General features: G+C 36.7%; 2 protein-coding genes across 2 annotated transcripts; one reads left to right on the top strand and one right to left on the bottom strand.

Moving 5' to 3' along the window:
* Positions 1–972: 972 nt before the first annotated feature.
* si:dkey-228d14.5 (uncharacterized protein LOC796266 homolog) lies at positions 973–5,784 on the top strand. Its single transcript, XM_061744689.1, has 7 exons — positions 973–1,311; positions 2,323–2,370; positions 2,458–2,520; positions 2,607–2,674; positions 2,760–2,890; positions 3,720–3,897; positions 4,301–5,784. The coding sequence occupies exons 1-7, from the start codon at positions 1,247–1,249 to the stop codon at positions 4,492–4,494; spliced, it is 747 nt and encodes a 248-aa protein (XP_061600673.1). The 5' UTR covers positions 973–1,246; the 3' UTR covers positions 4,495–5,784.
* Positions 5,785–6,564: 780 nt separating this feature from the next.
* Positions 6,565–16,268, bottom strand: eif4e1c (eukaryotic translation initiation factor 4E family member 1c). The gene is made up of 7 exons (XM_061744690.1): positions 16,204–16,268; positions 14,832–14,944; positions 9,664–9,759; positions 8,746–8,809; positions 8,145–8,258; positions 7,856–7,995; positions 6,565–7,729 (listed from the first exon to the last, which is right to left on the bottom strand). The coding sequence occupies exons 1-7, from the start codon at positions 16,219–16,221 to the stop codon at positions 7,615–7,617; spliced, it is 660 nt and encodes a 219-aa protein (XP_061600674.1). The 5' UTR covers positions 16,222–16,268; the 3' UTR covers positions 6,565–7,614.
* Between the last annotated feature and the right edge of the window lie 1,966 nt (positions 16,269–18,234).

Raw genomic sequence — 18,234 nt, 5'->3', positions numbered from 1 at the left:
TGCGAGCCTTTTATTATTTTAATATTGCTGATCATGGTTTACAGTTTAAGAAAACTGAAATATCCTATCTCAAAAAATTAGAATATTCTGGGAATCTTAATCTTAAACTGTAAGCCATAATCAGCAATATTTAAATAATAAAAGGCTTGCAATATTTCAGTTGATTTGTAATGAATCCAGAATGTATGACATTTTTGTTTTTTTAATTGCATTACAGAAATAAAGAACTTTATCACAATATTCTAATTTTCTGAGACAGTCCTGTATGTGTCTTATTTTAATTCATTCATAAAAATAAATGTAATTGGGCAACAAAAACAAAGAAGTTTTTCAAAGTGAAAAATACTCAAACTGAATATATCCTACGTCAGATAAAATATTCACTTAAAGCATCTTAAAGCAAAAATAATAGTTGAAGAGGAAAGAGAAATAATGATTTAAATTTGACAAAATAATTTGATCTAAATACCACTGAGTTTTCACAAGAAACGGCTGTCATAATAATAAAGAAAAAATATTTCAAAGAAATCTTTAAATAGCCACCAAAACACCCCAAAAAATATGATAAATCTGTGGTGTCCATTATGTGTTCGCCTTACTCGGATTTTTTAAAAGTAGTTGAGTAACATTGGACAGGGACATATTTATATCACAAATACTCAAGTAAAGCACAAGTACTTCATAGCTGGCCTTGCTGAACTGTATAAAGTTACTTTCCTTTCTGGAAAGACAGGACAAACAAAGTCACTTGAAGAATCACTTGGAGAATCCCACACACTTTACACATCCTTTCAGGAATTTCAGGAATTGTCAATTACAATCCGTCACCTATGTGACACACTCAGCCTGAGGATGGACCATCAAGGTGAGTCTGTTTGAAATAAAGCAAACAATGTGAGCGTAACAAGGCCAACCCCATCTTGCCCAACATCGACTCTTACAGAGGAAGGTGGTGTGTCAGAGGAGTGGCAGAAAGACAGACAAGGAAGACTGCCATAAAATAAGGAGCTGTCCTCTGGATGGTGGAGAACTATGCTACCTACACTGGAGTGATTGTTATGCTGCTGGATATTTATTAGTCAAAATATGTATTTATTTTTCTAGTAACCTGCTATGAGGATTTGACTCAGACCTCATAAGGAATTTACAAGCCTACAAGGAAATCCATTGCTGAGTGTGTTGAAGACACCTGGACATAAAGGAGTCCCTTTTTACAATTTTTATCAATCTTCATCAACAGTGAAATATGGTTCTTTGGATTATCTATCCCATTGTACTATCCCTGGTGTCCTTCGTGGGTACATGGATTGTGTAAGTAGTTAACACTTTTCCCTTTGTTTTTACATCCTTGTGAAACGAGGATGTTTCACAACTTTTATTGTACCGTATGTTGGCATTCAAAGGCCGTGTTTACATTAGTCTTTTTGGCCTTATGAACATCAGAGACCTTTTAAATGCAGATTTTCATCCATGTTGCTACATCTTAAGAGTCGTTTTGCTCTGAAGCTTAGAATATGCTGATAATGTGACCCATAATATTTCTGACAACAGAAATACCTCATTATTGTCAATTCAATCCAATTGAATTGAATTGAATTCATTTCAATTGAATTTAATTCAATTTTATTTATATAACGTCTATTACAACAGAAGTTGTCTCTAGGCGCTTTCCAGAACATGACCCCCGAGCAATATTACATAAACAATGGCAGCTAAAAACTCCCCTAGTGGGAGAAAAAACTTAAACTCCCCTTTAGGAGGAAGTCAAGTAGAACTATGTATTCCAAAAAAAAACAGTGACAAAACTGACAATGTTTGACCATGGCCATTTTTTTGACGGTTCGGTACTCGATCTGTTTCTGAATATTCTTGTTCACATCAGAACACAGGCGTAAGAAAACTCTGACGTAACTTACGAATGGAAAGGAGGAGCAGTCTTAAATATGTGGCCAGGCCTGTTTATTTGGTGCAGGCTGTCGCAGTGCATTGTCTAGAAAGGTCTTCAAATCCCTTGGTATTTGTGTGATAACTGAGCTGCTTGAGTCATTTGGGGTTACGTATGTGGTAATGTTTTCATCATTTTGATGTTTTCCTACAAAGTGCTATCAAATCTGAGGATAGTCGTCCATTGCTCGCCACAGGTTCATTAGGGGAAAGAAGGCCTAGATTTATCATCCTCAGAAATGACACAATCAGCAGAACTTTGGATTCAATTGCTAACCTTTATTAGGAAAAAAAAGGAATACAGCTGAAACAGTTTAGAAAGTATGATTTACATCATAACTTGCAGTTTGACTGGTAAATAAATATTTATTTTCCCAGATATGGCTTGGCTCACTCCAACAATCATGTGTGCTCCCTGAGCGACTGGTGAGTTATGTCTAATGATTGTTTTGTTTGAACCTTTTTTTAAAGAAAAACACTTGAATAATGAAGATTTTCCCTGTTTGTTCTCAGGAGTGGTCAGGGCTCCTGCAAACAGAATCATTCCAATGGATGTTGCCTTGTTCCAACCATTAGGTAAAAATACAATGTAACGTAACCTTCACTCCCTTTTCCGTGAACCAAAGAACAAACTGTTTACTTAACAAATAATGTGATTCCAGCGGAAGTGGAACCAATGCACCAGAGAGCTCACTTTTCACAGCCACAATCAATGCTGGATCATTTCTGTGTGAGTTTCTCTGCTAATTCCCAAACATGTTACACACGCTGTATATACATTTCCTGTGTGATACCAACTTTGATCCTCTTTTTAGTTCTGCTGTTTTGCATTTTCCACCATGCTCATATTATGGAGAGACACACTTGCCATTCCATCCTGAGCAAAGCTGCTCTGGGCTTTGGAGTGGTGGCGGCCATGGGCTCCTTCACAGCTGGAAACTGCAACGTAAGTAGTGCACTGACAATGTGAGACTTAGTTTGATGAACCACCTCATCAGACCTATGCTTTACACTGATAAAACTTAATGTCACAAAAGGGTAAGTTCTCATCAGCACTTGTCAGATAATGCGGCAGACCTGTTTTGATTTTGACATTTGTTGAAACAGCAAACATGGGTGTGTAACTGTTTATTTTATACAGGCTTTGATGAGAACAAACACGTCTTTATGGTGACGGTTAATAACACTGCGCAAAAGCCCTTCCATTTTGCACAATCAAACCAACTGAGAATGTTTTATGCCTATTACTTCATATTTTTACTAGTTAGAAATGAATGGGACAATTGTTAATTGTTAAGAAAGTTATCCTTATTTTGGTTCCTGGTTTTGGTCATTTAATAGGGCGGTGGTATTTACTGTAGACAGTAAGAAGAAGATTAACTATCTTAAAAGCATAAACTAAAATATAAAGCCTTGTTTTTAACCTTTTTAAATAAGACCAGTGTGTTTTTTTTCCTGAGCAATTTAAATATGAAATTAACAGCATGACAAAGCTTGAGTAACAAAAAAAAAAAAAACATTCTTTCTAAAACAGACCAAATTCAAAAATCTGCAATAAAAGCAGAAGGTTCAAACATGCCATGGGTTAAAATGTTGACAAAGATTTTTAGAAAGAACGTGAACTTGTATTTGTGAGGCTTTTTACAATAACGAAATGCCATGGCTGTCTGAACATACAAACTCACACTTCCAACAATCCCTTTAAATAATTCTTTACTGTGGTTTCAAGCAGCAGTCTTTGTTCTGAAATGAAAACTTGTGCCTGTTCTCTGCAGCCACATTACGTGGGACTTCTTCACTACCTTGGAGCTGCCATCAGTTTCACATGCATCTGCTTCTACACCACCCTGCTCACCGCTCTGACGGGGAAGTGTGTGCTGACAGGTCATGAGAGAGTTCTCTATCCGCTGCGCATCATCTCCACCGTGGTTCAAGTCATATTGACCATCGGCTGTATCCTTGCAGAAAGTTTGGGGTGAAAACAGCTGTCTTTCTGTGTGTAGCGGTGTGTTGTTCCACCGAGCTTTAAGTCTGGGTGTAATTTTTAAACAACAAAGGTTATTGGTGTAAATTTGATAGAGACCATTGTATCTGGCTTGTATATATATGTACTATAGCCACTTGACAGAAGGAAGTACATAATCTTTCATCTTCATTAATCTTTACCAACTGTTTGAAGTGAAAAGTCAGCTTCAAAGTTATCTGGCAGGTCAAACTAGTGAACAGAAAAGCCATGTGTACCTGTACACCTCCATGTTATGATCCTCAGGTCCACTTGGTCTCATGAGGAATTAACAATATGTTCTTCCAAATGATCACCCACAAGTCCTTCAATCCTTGACTGGAAACCCCCCAGATACTATTTTGTTCGTCCAGACTGAATACTTCTACCATCACCTGTCTGCAGTATTTGAGTGGATGCTGAGCTGCAACCTGGAGCTGTTTGAGATCAGCTATGCTGTGGAGTTTTTCTATTTCTCATCCTACATGGTTTCAAATCTGCTGACCAAACGTGAGGAACAGAAGCCTTTGATATTGACAATGTCCTGATATAAGGCCGCCAGGGTCCAGCAGGAAGCCCCAAGCACGGATTATGGACCAAGTACATCAGTAACTACAGTGGCTGGACTCTGGTTGAAGGATCATTAATGTTTATTTATTCTGCTTTGTTATTACTGTTGGGATGAATTATGAGTTTACTCCACAGTCTATAAACTGTTACCTTGAAATTATAGTCCTAACTGAGCATTTGTCCCTCGTAGATAATAGGCTATACTGTATTTATTGAAATATGCAAACTTGCACAGCTAACGAACAAAACAATATGTATGTATACACTTTGCCGGGAAAAGTTAGATTGTTAGTTTTTTTGTGCATTTACATTTTCCTGAAATGGTAGATCCAATGGATTTCTCAAAAGAATAAAATAATCTATGTATTAATTTACTGATGTCAATTTAACATCCTAATATACAGCATCGCAGACCTTGTGTGAAACTTTGGCAATTTAATATCATTGCTATTTTATAAAGCAACTATTATATTTCACAGACAACAGTGATTTAATTATCAAATTTGATTTAATTGAGATGCTATTCTGATTGTGTTCATGTCTTAATGAAACTACAACTGGCATATGTGATATAGACAAATGTGAGGAGACGCATACTCCATGTCTTAATGCAATGAAGACCTTTATTAGTTTACAAGCCAGTTTCATATTATTGCCTAAACCTGTAATGACTGATGCATCATATTTGATATATATTTTTGAGACCTCTGCATCACCCATGATGAAAAAATAATTTTATAAAAAAAAAAAAAAAAAAAAAATGTAAAAAAAATGTCATAAATATACAACAAAAACAATTAGAAATCTGTTAAACACTAAGTTGGGATCTTTTTAATTCCAATATTTAAAAAGAAAAAAAACGTTTATCCTGTGTTCTGTTAAACGTCAGGCATTAAAGGATTAATCTGACTAAGACTGGAGTACTGTGGTTTGACAGGTCTTCCTCATGGATGATCTATTAAAAGGGTGGAGTTCCCTCAAATCCACAAGATCCTGTTCGACTGGAAGATTGAAACCGAATGCCATTCTGCACTTAGTTTTTATAGCTCTGTCAATGAAAACACTTCTTTCGTCACCTAAACCAGTTTCTAACAAAGCAAAAGGTGTTTTCAGTCCTTTACTTTCCATTTTGATCTGCTGTTTTACATATTCCAGTGTACCTGTACATTGAAGTAAATACATCTTAATAAGAGAGCATACACGTTTCTCAATGGAAGGGTTTGAACTTGAGTACAATATTGTAAGCCAGAATTAAATATGTGAACTGATATGAGTTAGATTTTTTTTTCAAATGTTGCATTAGATAGTTATGAAAATGCTTTCAGTATCTGAAAATGAATTTTAAGGCCTTAAAAGTTATACATTTTCTCTTGTCAAAAGAATGTGATCCAAAAAGTGAAATGGATAATTTAAATGACCTTTTACAAGTGTTAGACATCTAGAAATGTTTTTTTTCCCCCCTCATATGATTCAGTGTTTTTTGGGGGGCAGTGGACACAAAGATGTGCTATTGTTAAAATGTTTGCAGTTAAAATGTTCCTCCAGCTCTAGTAGTCTTTTTTTTCCACCTTAATCTATAATGTTTCTTGTGAGGTCTTTTGAAAGCTTTTTTATTGAAGCAGGAATCACACAACCAGAAGAGAAAAGTATGTTGCGCTATTATGTCTGACGTCAAAAACCTGCTCTTCTCATCTCCTGCAGTGGAAAACTCCAAGTAGTGGAGAAGTTATCAGCAGTTCACATACTTTCTCCAACTGTACGGATAACTCAATGTGTTCAAAAAAAAGACAAGAAAAGTACAAGTGTTATTTGGAATTATTAGTCAGATTTTGTTTATATATAATTGTGACTCTTCAGTAATAAATGCAGAAATCATGGTAATTACACAGGCTTCACAAAAACCTCTTTGCTGTAGTGGCGTATTTAGCGTCTGAAGGCCGACATCTCTCTTCAGGAGTTGCTATAGACCCCAATGAGGGCAGTTACCGGTAAGTCATATTTTACATAATTCAGTGCCAAGTCTCAAGGAAATCATAGTTTCACAAAAGTGACAACATGGCTCTGGTTTTAATGCAAAGCACTTAACCTTTACTTGAAAGAAGGTAATATACATCCTGGAATTACAGATAATAAAGATACATTATGAGCAAAATCATTTCACAATGAATATCATCTTTCTTTCGCATCAACCGAGAGGAGTGCGAACGTATCTACAGTTTCTGTTAGAAAGAAAACAGTGAAAAGCACATCTAATTCTGTCAGAATCTTTACTGTATGATACACTGTAAATAAAAAAAGGAAAAAAAATAGAAAAAAAAAGAGTCATCTCTATGCAGTAGTCCACATTGTTAACTAACACAAAAAAGAAAAGGCAAAATGTTTCATGGTTGTTTTTCAAATAAGTAACTGCAATGCATACATTATAAATAAATGTAAGTGAAGAGTGGGGAAAAGTTCAAAAAGTACTACAAGCAGTATTCTCATAATTCCAGCATGGCTGAAACAATAAGCTGGACCACACCTTTTACAAAACCTTTAAGATACTGCAAAATCTTCAAGCTGGCGCATCAGAAAGCCCGCCTCATGCTTAACACTTCTGGACAAATCAAGTTAAAATTGCCCTTAAAACATGTTCTGTGTAAGGATAAATTACCTACGATCGTATCCTGTGAAGATAGAAACTTTTTTTTTTTTTTAAGGAGAACTCAGCATAAGAAAAACACAAGGCCTTATACTTTAGGATTTTTTTTTCCTACTCTAAGCCATTCAGTACGGAGACAAATCTGCTCTCAGTTAAGCTATGGGAAGTTACTGATAACAATCACAGAACTCCTCAACTCTAAAAGAAAATCAAGTATATTCTTTCGCTCATGTTCGCCAACCAGGTACTCCTCCATGTTTCAGCCTCCTCCATTTTTAAATCTGTCGCTCCCCCGACTTCTTTTGTTTGGGGGAGCTCCAACTGTATGCACTATAGACAATTCTCTTAGCAATAAAAGGAAAGGACACTACAGTAGTCGACAACTCAAAAGTTAATGTGATGATGCAGAATGGTAATTGTTTAAATCTACAGAGAGTTGAAATGAGGGGGAAGTTTCTCAAACGGAATACATGTTCTTGGTGGTGGATCCGCTCTTACTGGATGTGTCGTCATGTGACTGGTAGCCGATCATGGCTTTCAGGGGGAGGTTCAGACGCTCTTTGTGAAGTTGCCTGTGGAAAGATGAGATGGACGCTGGTGAAGACTTGTGATGCAGTCACCATCTAGTGGTCAGCCACAGCTGGCGAGATTTACCCTCCCTTCACTTTTACAAGCAGAGCAATCTGACTACAACTTACCCTATCGTCATGATGGCATCCCTGTTTTGGCAATTGCTCGTCCAGATGGCTATTTTGTCACCTTTAGGTCTGACGTTGACCACAGCTCCACATACGTCTTCGCTCGCCTCATCAAATGACTCGCCAACTAAACACAAGAGCTGTCAAACACAACATGACATCCTGTTTAATTTCTCTCATTTTGTCCCCCTTTTCTTTTCTTTTTTTTTTTTTAAACAACTCAGGTCCATCGGTAGAAGAATAACAACTAATTAATTTTGTGTTTGCAGAGTAACATCAGCCGCGTTACCGTCTCCATCCAGTAACGATCAAGGTCGTTGTGCCTCTGTTGTTTGTTGAGTGTCATTAACCATCGACCACCAAGCTTGTTCCTGTCATCCTCCCACATGGGCTTGATCCCATCCTAACAAAACAAGATGGAAATAGCTGTTAAATACTTTGAGAGAAAAAATACAAATTAATTGCTACAAATGCTGACAACATTTTACAGACTCTCCCTCCAGGTATTTCCAGGTCTTTTATAAATACCTAAAAACCCATCCCTGTTAATCATACACTTTATTAAGTTTTGCCATGGAAAAAAAACAAACAAACCCTGACTCAAGAAAAGCAAACTAACTCCAACCCTCAGACCGTTAAGATTACTCTTCCTGATCAGCAGCTCAGACTGGTCCCACCAAACAAGCTCACCGGACCTGTTCCTCATGTTTATTATCAATGAAACTCAGGCAATCTAAAGCTAAGGTTTTTAAACACATTCGTGTTCAAAGGCTGAACGCCAACAACAATGTTAAAAGGCTGAGAAACACTATTTTTATTGGAGGTGGCATCATAAGAAAAAAATTGACATAATTAGGCTGCAAGAGGTGACGTTAAAGGCCAGTGCTTACCTTAAATAAGCAATAGTCGCAGCCAAAGCCAAGTTTGCTTGGTTGCTGTATGTGGTTGTATAATCTGTAAAAAAAACAGAGTAGAGAACAGTTCCCATTAAAATACTGAGCCCTGTAGTACTGCAAGCACATTCAAATGACACTTCCTTTTCAGTAAACTACTTTAGCTTCAAGACATTCATCATGTTTTCATGTGTACAGTTTAAAGCCTAAATACACAAAATGTGGGCATGAACACCAAGGGATTTTTTATGCTTCTTTTTCAGAGGCCGAATGATGGACAGATATATATATATATATATATATATATATATATATATATATATGAAATCAAGAGTTAAACTTTGTGGAAGCACATGCCACCCTTACTGGTGACTGGGGGTCTCTGTCCTTTTTGAAAATGTTTTGCTGACAGGGCAAGGTTACGTTGAAGAATTAAAACCGGCCCAGAGCTTGATGCCAACACCACATGTTTGACAGATGATAGAGTGCTACCTTTTCTTGTCAGCTTTACTAATTTAACACTGTAGACAAACAAAATTTGTCTGATCTGATCATGAACTGCTCATCCAGAAGGTTTTTCTTCGTTCACCTCATTAGCAGCAAACTTCAGTTGAGATTAAATAAATCAACTTTGGACCGTGGACTTCATTTGGGTGGCCTTTTTAAGTACTTTAAATAGTAAAGTTTGATCTACTTTAGGAAGTCACAATTTGTCCAGTCTTTAAATTGCCTTGATTTGTGAAAACTGAGAACATTCTGCCCCAGACAAGGAACAGTTCAAAGAAATGGACAGAAGCCCAATTTGTGTCCTTAAAAACATTCTTTTATATGAGTATTTCACTTAATATTTCCTACTTATACATTTTTATAGTGCAAGTATTTTAATAAGATTAAGAGCAAATCAAAGAAACTTACGCCCAAAAGTCTTCCACTGTGTCAAACTTGGAAATAAGACGCAGGTTCTCCGTCCAGCTTTTGCTCTTGTCATTTTTGAAATACCACAGGGCCCATCTGAGAGGAAAAGACAACTTTCAGCAATCACAAAGCAGTGAATAAATGACTTTTTTCTTTATTTAGCAATTCTGATGTAAAAAGAACATTTAATCTCTGAAATGTTTTCTTTTAAACAATTTTGTTAAAAAAAAAAAGAAAAAGAAACTTAGCACCAAGAAGTGATAAACACCCCGTCTCACAGGAGAGCACCACAGTTGGGAACAAAAGCATGCGTGTCAATGCAAAACCGCACAAAAGCCAGCCATCACCAGCACTAGAAACACAGGCCTTGTTTACAATGGGTGCTGTTGTTCTTTCATGTGTTTCCAGGAGGGGAGGGGCCCACAAAGGAGGGCTGAGGGCAAAGAGGGGACATCAGCTGAACCCAATGCCCCCCCACGCACACCAAATACAGTTGTAACATGAACTCCACCCATATCCCTTAACCTACATGCCGGCAGCATTCAAGGCCCTATGAGAGGATTAAAGCAGATTCATGCCATGGAGCAACTCTACTGACATACATTATTACACAACACAGACTGAGACAAGATTACGCTCCGGCATGACTCCTCTGGGGATCCCACAGGAGCCACATACCACGACTACATGCCTAGTCATGACATGTAAACAAATATGGCAGACAGCACGTCAAGTCACTGGCTGATTTATTGAGAAACCTGCTACTCGTAACATTACATTGTTCCAAACTATTGTGTCAGACTAGATCATTACGTTTTAAAACTATAATCCAGTTAACTTGTTTCATCACTAAAATGATTTGGACTGCAAAACAACATATCTTGGAAAACCATATTTTTTTTAAATGTGACAAAAGGATAAGATCGAGGAGACAGTCTAACACATTTCTCACGCAAGCAAACCAAAATTCAATAACACATTTAAACAGAAAATATATATATATATATATATATATATATATATATATATATATATATATATATATATATATATATATAATGTGTTTATACATGTATGTTATCAAAAGAACTATATTCCAGTTTTGATCATTTTAAATTACTTTATCCAAAAACTGTCAGTTTTTTATTCAATAAGACAAAAGAGGATATTACAATACAGAACTGAAATTTTAAAGTCAATGACAAAACGCTCATAAGTGTGAACCTTACACTTATTAATAGAAAGAGGGGAGGCTACGCTTATTTAGCTTTAACTTTAGACGCATCTAACACCAGACAATAATTGGAATTTAAATTCTTACAGCACCAACATTAATGGATATCTAAAGAAAGGGACGTATACATCTGTAAATGAACATAGGTTTATAAATTGCATTTCTGTTATTAATTTTCTGTCTATGTACTCCAGCAGCCGGTATGACTGCATACTAATTTATTTTAGAAGTGAATCTGTTTTTACTACTTTCTGGCAGCTGCTAGTTTCAGAGCAACATGAAACATGAAACTAAAAAAGATCATCACGTCGCCTTCCATTACAGCTGAGCATCAGAGCCTGTTCAAATCCATCTGTAGATTCACCACCACAGGAAACAGTGGGAATAGCAAAACTTAAGAAAATAAGATATTTTTGTATTATTGCTGATGTAAAACACTATTAACATTTGTGCAGATTGACCAGCTTAAATTAGAACAAAGATCAGTGCTGTCAGTCCCTTGAGTTCAACTCTGATTTGATCTATAACTAAATCTTATTCTGACATCAAAGATTTAAAAGGACTTACCACATGGGTCATTTTTTAGCAAAAAGTTACACCAGATGTGCCCAAATCAAATGTATTATTCATCAAAGAAAAGGGTATTTTCCTGCTAACTCCAGGAATTTGTGGCTCAGTCACAATATCAGTTCAAGCTACACTTTTGAGGTTTATACTTAACCACAAAATCCATGTACTGTATTTCACATGTAATTTTTCCTCAAAAACCGTCAATGGGCCATATAATCGCACGCTTTTTGTATGAATTTTGTTGTGCTTACTGCCCTCGAAGCAATTTTATGTGGTACACTGCGCTCAAAAATCTGTCAAAATGTTTTAGTGCGCCTTTGGTAAGCAACTTGACTGACTCTCAGACCCTTCCCAGCTGACACGGGGACGTTGTATTAAAGTTGGTCCTTGGTTGGATATGGGTTGCAATGTCAGTGCTGGCAAGCAACCATCATCCAACATCTAGTCAATGTTACCTTACTATTATTAGACATCAAGCCAACGTCAGGTTTTTAGTGTAAACCTAATTTTTAAGAATCCAAATAATCATCCAATTATAATCCAACCTCACACTAACTCCAAGTGTCCGCTATAGCTGGCAACGATGAACCAATCACAGAACAGGAGACTTTTTATTTGTGGATTCGTGGAAGACGAATGATTAAAAATGTGAGTGTATTTTTCTGTATTAATTACAACTACGCAATAATGAGTTATTGTGAATGACTTGAATAAAGATCAACTTACCAGACTGTTTTGTTTTATACATGTTTTATAATGTGCCTTATGAAAATAGACCTGTTCATGGACATTGCGCCTAATTGTCCGCAAAATGCGGTAATTCAAATGGCTGTGAGGGAAAACAGAAGACAAAACCTCTTTAAAAATGTTTCTGTTAAACACCAAACTACATCAGCTGGTTAAAATAATATCTAAGTGATGAAAAGTCAAATGTTGGTCAAAATAAATGCAGATATAGATAACCGTTATCATTGAAGCTGGACTGAACAAACAGAATCATCTAGAAATGACTAAGTGACCTATTCAGCGTTTCTTGTCTTAACTGTAAAGTATTTCTGAACTGATTGTTACCACTGCAGTACTATTACATTTCTAAATGTACAATCACAACCAACTGCAACACAAAAATTAGTTAAACAAAACTAAATGTTTTATTTAGCCCTTCTGATTTAAACCCTGAAACAGTTTCCACCCTATCTTTACTTGGAAATAAGTTTGAATGTTGGCAGTCTGTCCTATGACACATAAGATTGGTTCTGTCAGTAAATACTTCAGAAGAAGTTTGACATTCTTGTCTCCGCTCACAGCATCAAAAACAAGCTGTGTGATGCCAAACAGCTAGAGTCAAAATAAAAAGCTGCCCATAAACAAAAAGTCAAAATGTGCTTTCCAATGCCAAACAGGAACAATGCAAAGGGTTGTCCAGCTTGAGGGAGGGGTATTTCACGGGTTTTATTGATACCTGTGATAACTGTAAGGTTTTGTCTTCTGTTCGCCTTCACAACCGTTTTAAATGATTTAATCATATAAACCTGTACCAGTACCAATGAAGAGTGTCAGCTTCCATACTCTATTTGATACTATTCTCTAGAATTTCAAGCAAAGCATAAAATCATGCTATTTAAAGCTTCAGCAATCATGAAATATTACAACCAGTCAGCAAATGCTTTTTTGTGTAATATGCTCTCTAATTATGATTAAATTATATCATCCCAATGAACAACACGACTGAAGCTGTGAACTTTTTAGCATCACCTCAGACAGACTTAGATAATCTCGCATCTTTGCTCGTTTTTTAATGTACTGACTTCAGAAAACCATTTATTATATTGTTTACTTCACTTTGTGTCTGTCTGTCCTTATGATCTGATATAAACTGAGCTACGGGACATTTATATAGTAAATAGCCAGTCAGACCTGGCATGACTAACAATGCATTGGAAAAAATATTAATCGTAAACAAGAGTCATGATTTTTCTGTGGTTGTGACAGATGTCATATTACATTTCAAAAGTGGTCCAAAACCTTTGTTTTTAGCAGTTTATTATCAACTGAGATCAACTACAGTGGAGGGCTGAAAATCTATCAGAAAAATAAAACTGGTGACAAATCTGTACCATTTTTCACCTTTTTCCTCAGCATCTTTAAATGTACAATAGTCATTTTCTTACTTCTGCAAAAGCTGCAGCAGCTAAGTGACTCAGTCTGAGAGATAATTTTAATTACATTTAAACATAAATGGGACGAGTTGAAAACAACCTCCAACTGAGCCAATCACTGACTCATAGTTGATCCTACACCGAGCTGATGAATGCAAACTTACATCTGCAACAATAATGAGTTTCCTTGAAGTGACAAGGTTGGGAAGTTTGTACGTTTATGCCAGCAAAGCATAGTTGCACTATAGCTGCACCTGCTTAGCTAAAGCAATTATAAGCTGTTTATTAGAAGGGTTTTTTTTAGATTGGATCCCACAAGTGTTGCTGGATGATGAACGCGTGTTTAATGTGCATTGGGTAATATAAACACAAGGTGTGTTATTTGGTACACCATGCCTTAAGACGAGTTGGGAGGCGTTATCTCAGTAACATAACAAAAGGAAGTCTGTGCATGTAGGGTGACGTATTGTCCCCACATCAGCTAGATTTATACCTCACCAGACAGGTGTATTTTTCAAAAACAAGATGGATGAACATCAGGATGAGCTTTTTATGGCTGGGTTTTGCTTTTTACAAAGCCTGTTTGTCATTTTTGTGGCCAGTTGTTCAAACATTGGACTATTTTTTATGTTCTGGACATACGGTAGTTTATGGCATCTTCGGCTACGAGGTTGAGTAGCTTGCAGATCTCCTCATATCCCCAGCTACTTCACTTGCCAATATCTGCTCTACCTGTGAACTCCTGCGGCTGTTGTTTACACTCGTCAGCTGTTTCCTTATTTTATAAAATAATAATAAAAGAAAAGCTCCTCTGGTGAGTTGTACTCAGGTTACATGATAAACAAAAATACTTCCCACGACCCGCCACCCTGTGTTAGTTCTGTTTACAAGTAGGAGGCAGGTTGACACGCCATCCCACATCGGGCAATGTAAAAAGGACAGGCAACATGCTAGATCCACATGTAAAACGCAGGTTATCTGCCAATGTGAAACGGGCTAGTGTTAGGATTTGAAAAATAGCAGCCCTGTTAAGCATTTTACTGCTTTTAGGAATTAAATTAATTCAGGAGCTGAATTGAGACTTTACTGCAAAGTGCTATAAAACCTTTCACAGCTGTTTGTTGTCATAATTTTCCATTGTGTGGAGGCACCAACAGTTTTTGGTTTTATAATGATGTCACATAAGGGATCTTTTGTGTTCTCACCTGTTCTGCAGAGGATGTTTGATATCCGATTCAGGATTTGCAACAACCTGAGTGTCAGTTGTCGGTTGATCTTCAGTTTCAGCTGTTTTCTCAGCTGTTTTCTCAGCTGTTTTCTGATGATATAGAAAAACAGTATTACATACTTTCATGGAATACGTCATTGATAACAGACATGATATTTATTGATGAGTTATTTTCTATTCAACATTTGGTCAGGACAGGAGAGAGCGCGGACGCAGTATTATTAACCTTACTTAAAATTGCATCTCCTTTGGTGTAACCATTGCCCATCCAGTATTTGTAATTTTAATGGAGAATGGCATAATATACAACCATTAGATATACGTTTGGAATCTGATAATTTCTTCAGCACCACATACAGTGCTACATATTGTTCAGTACAGGGTAAAATCAGACAAAAGGATATATCAAAGCTTAGTTTAAGGTTGGGACCTGTGGCTGCACATGCCACAGTCAGAAATAGATTGATGAAAAGACAATAAGTGTAAGTGAGGCTGCGCCCTCTCTGGGCCCGAGGATGGAGAGAGGACTTGGCAGTTACAAGGGAGTTGACAACCCCCTCCCTTCAAACACCCCGGTAACAGTGGGTGACACGTTTCCTACGTCTATATTGCATCTGAAGCTAAACAGGATCATTTTTAACAACATTGTGGACCTGACAGCTTACAATTCAAGCATTATGGCCCCGATTATTCCCACGGCCCATAGTTGAATTAATAAGACTATACGGTTTTATGCCATTTAAGTGTATTTCAAGTGTACACAAGCTATGCGATACTGACATTTGGCTCTACGACATCGACAATTTAAACGACAGCGTCACATAAAAGTCAGACTGCATTTTCACCGGTGCAAATGCAGAAACCTGAGCCAACTTTAAGGCTGATTTATGGTTCCGCGTTACACCAACGCAGAGCCTACCCCGTAGGGTACGCGGCGACGCGCAACTACGGCGTAGGCTCTGCGTCGATTTAAGACGTGCTAGGCTAGCCGCAAGCTCGATTACACACGTGTCCAGATCGTTCAAAAAAAGTCCCATCTGTAGGATGGCAATAAAATATAAACTAAATAACTACATCCACCACTGGATACCGACTTTAATATTGAAGAATAGTAAAACAAATCGTTAATTAGACTTTGAATGAACGGCGTGAGTCCCTCCCTCATCATCTCCTCTCTGCGCATGCTAAGGCTAATCCACGCCAATATGTGGCCAATGAAACACACATATCTCGCTCAAATACTACTCCGTTTTCAAATGAGAAACTTTATAGCTTGAAGTCAATACATATTGGGAATATAAAACAGGCCGTTAATGGTTTTTTTTCCATCCATTTCTCGTCTCTCTTACCGGCTCCGATGTCGCCATCTTGACTTGAAACGATCTGCCCGTCCCGCGCTTCTGCGCATGCGTCACTCCGCTCCCCGACGACGGAAGCCGCCTCGGTCCGATTTCAGGTGGGCGACCCTAAAGGCCACAATAAAGCCTGAATTATGGTTCTACCTTAAATCGACGCAGAGCTTACGGTGCGCGTCGCCGCGTACCCTACGCCGTCGGCTCTGCGTTGGTGTAACGCGGAACCATAAATAAGCCATAACTCTTTATATTTTTAAGTTCTAAGGCATTTGTATTATACGGAAGAGTATTAGGGCCAGGCAGGAGAAAAATAAAAATAATATTGGAGAGGAGGAAGATTTTTTTTTCATTATATCATTATTAGTCGAAATGTTGGGAAAAAAGTCAAAATTTCGTGAATAAAGTTGAAATTTTGAGAAAAAAGGCGACATTTCGACTTTTTTCGCGAAATTGTATTTCAACATTATTCTCGACATTTCGACTTTTTTCTCGAAACTGTATTTCAACATTAATCTCGACATGTTGACTTTTTTCTCGAAACTGTATTTTAACATTAATCTGGACTTTCACCCCGTGACCCTAAAGGATAAAGCGGGTATAGATAATGGATGGATGGATGGATGGATGGATGGATGGACATTTCAACTTTTTTCTCGACATTTCGACTTTTTTCTCGAAGTGCACAATAAAAAAAATCCTCCCCTCTCAAATATTTTTTCTCCTGCATGGCCCTAATATTCTTCCGTAGTATTTCCAAGGAGGTTGGCTCAGAGAAAAGACATGATGAATTTTCATTATATTGGATCATTCTTCAACAATGCTGAAAAACAAATGGTTCAAATTCAATCATTTATGTCTGACAGAATCGTACTCTTGTCTTACAAATGGCCACTGTATCTCAGATGAAAATGACTTTACAAGAGATGCAGATGACTTGAAGTTGAAATTAGGTATCACATTTTTATGAATACCCTTGCTGTCTCTATTAATATATAGCACATAAGTACAATATGGGATTCATAATATTGAGTTTTGTATATGTCAAATAAGCCAAAATACAGTATTTTAATTCTGTTGCGAATGCTGCTACAGATCACATACCCATATTTCCTCCTGACCCAATTCAAGAGAAAATCCAGTCTCACATAGTTTTTAAGGTCAACACTGTTATTCTTTCATTCACAAATTTACAGTTACACGTACAAATACAGTAGCATATCATTTTAGAAATTTGAAAATTTTTCAAGCAATGCACTTTCATGTACTTACACTTGATTACTTCCATTATTATTATTATTATTATTATTATTATTATAATTATTATTATTATTATCTATTTATTTATTTTGCAAAGTAATTTTTGTATTTTGTGTCAGCTTGTTGCTGTAGAGACTGATATTGCTGATACAAACTCTAATCAAAACATTAACTGAGGAGAGGAATTCAAGACTTTATTGTTAGCCCGAAGTGACCCAAAAGCCATCCAGCAGTTTACAAAGTTCTTAAAAACTAGTTTTACCTTGTTTGTTGAGACATTACAGTGATGTGGACGTAATTATGAACAGTCCTAATTCAGTAACTCAGTGGTTATAACTCAAAACTAGTCAATAAAGCAGAATTAAAACATTTGTCACATTAAGTACAACTTGATGGTTTAATACTTTTTTTTAAAACAAGAATATCAATGCACTAGTTTAGCTTTTTCAATCTGGTAATGCAACATTGATGTAAGCACACTTGATCGTTCATGCTATTTTTGTATAGCCTCTGTCCATTTTCACAAACTTAAAAAAGATTATTGCATTAATTAGGCAATGTCTTGTTAAACATGAACATTATATACTTAATAGCATTTATTCTACTTAAACATTTTCTTCTAAAAATTTAAGTAATAAAAACACTCAATTCTGTCTTGTAAAGTATTTAAGATTCCGTGTAAACAGTAGAGGTCAGTGGGTTTATTCATTATCTTGATTCTAATTTCTGGTCATGCTCAGGTTTGACAATAATGGGGAACATTAGACT

Source organism: Cololabis saira, chromosome 17 (genome assembly GCF_033807715.1).
Source record: "Cololabis saira isolate AMF1-May2022 chromosome 17, fColSai1.1, whole genome shotgun sequence".
Lineage (NCBI taxonomy): Eukaryota > Metazoa > Chordata > Actinopteri > Beloniformes > Belonidae > Cololabis > Cololabis saira.
Note: the sequence above shows the minus strand (reverse complement) of the source record. Positions and strands in the feature narration are given on the sequence as shown.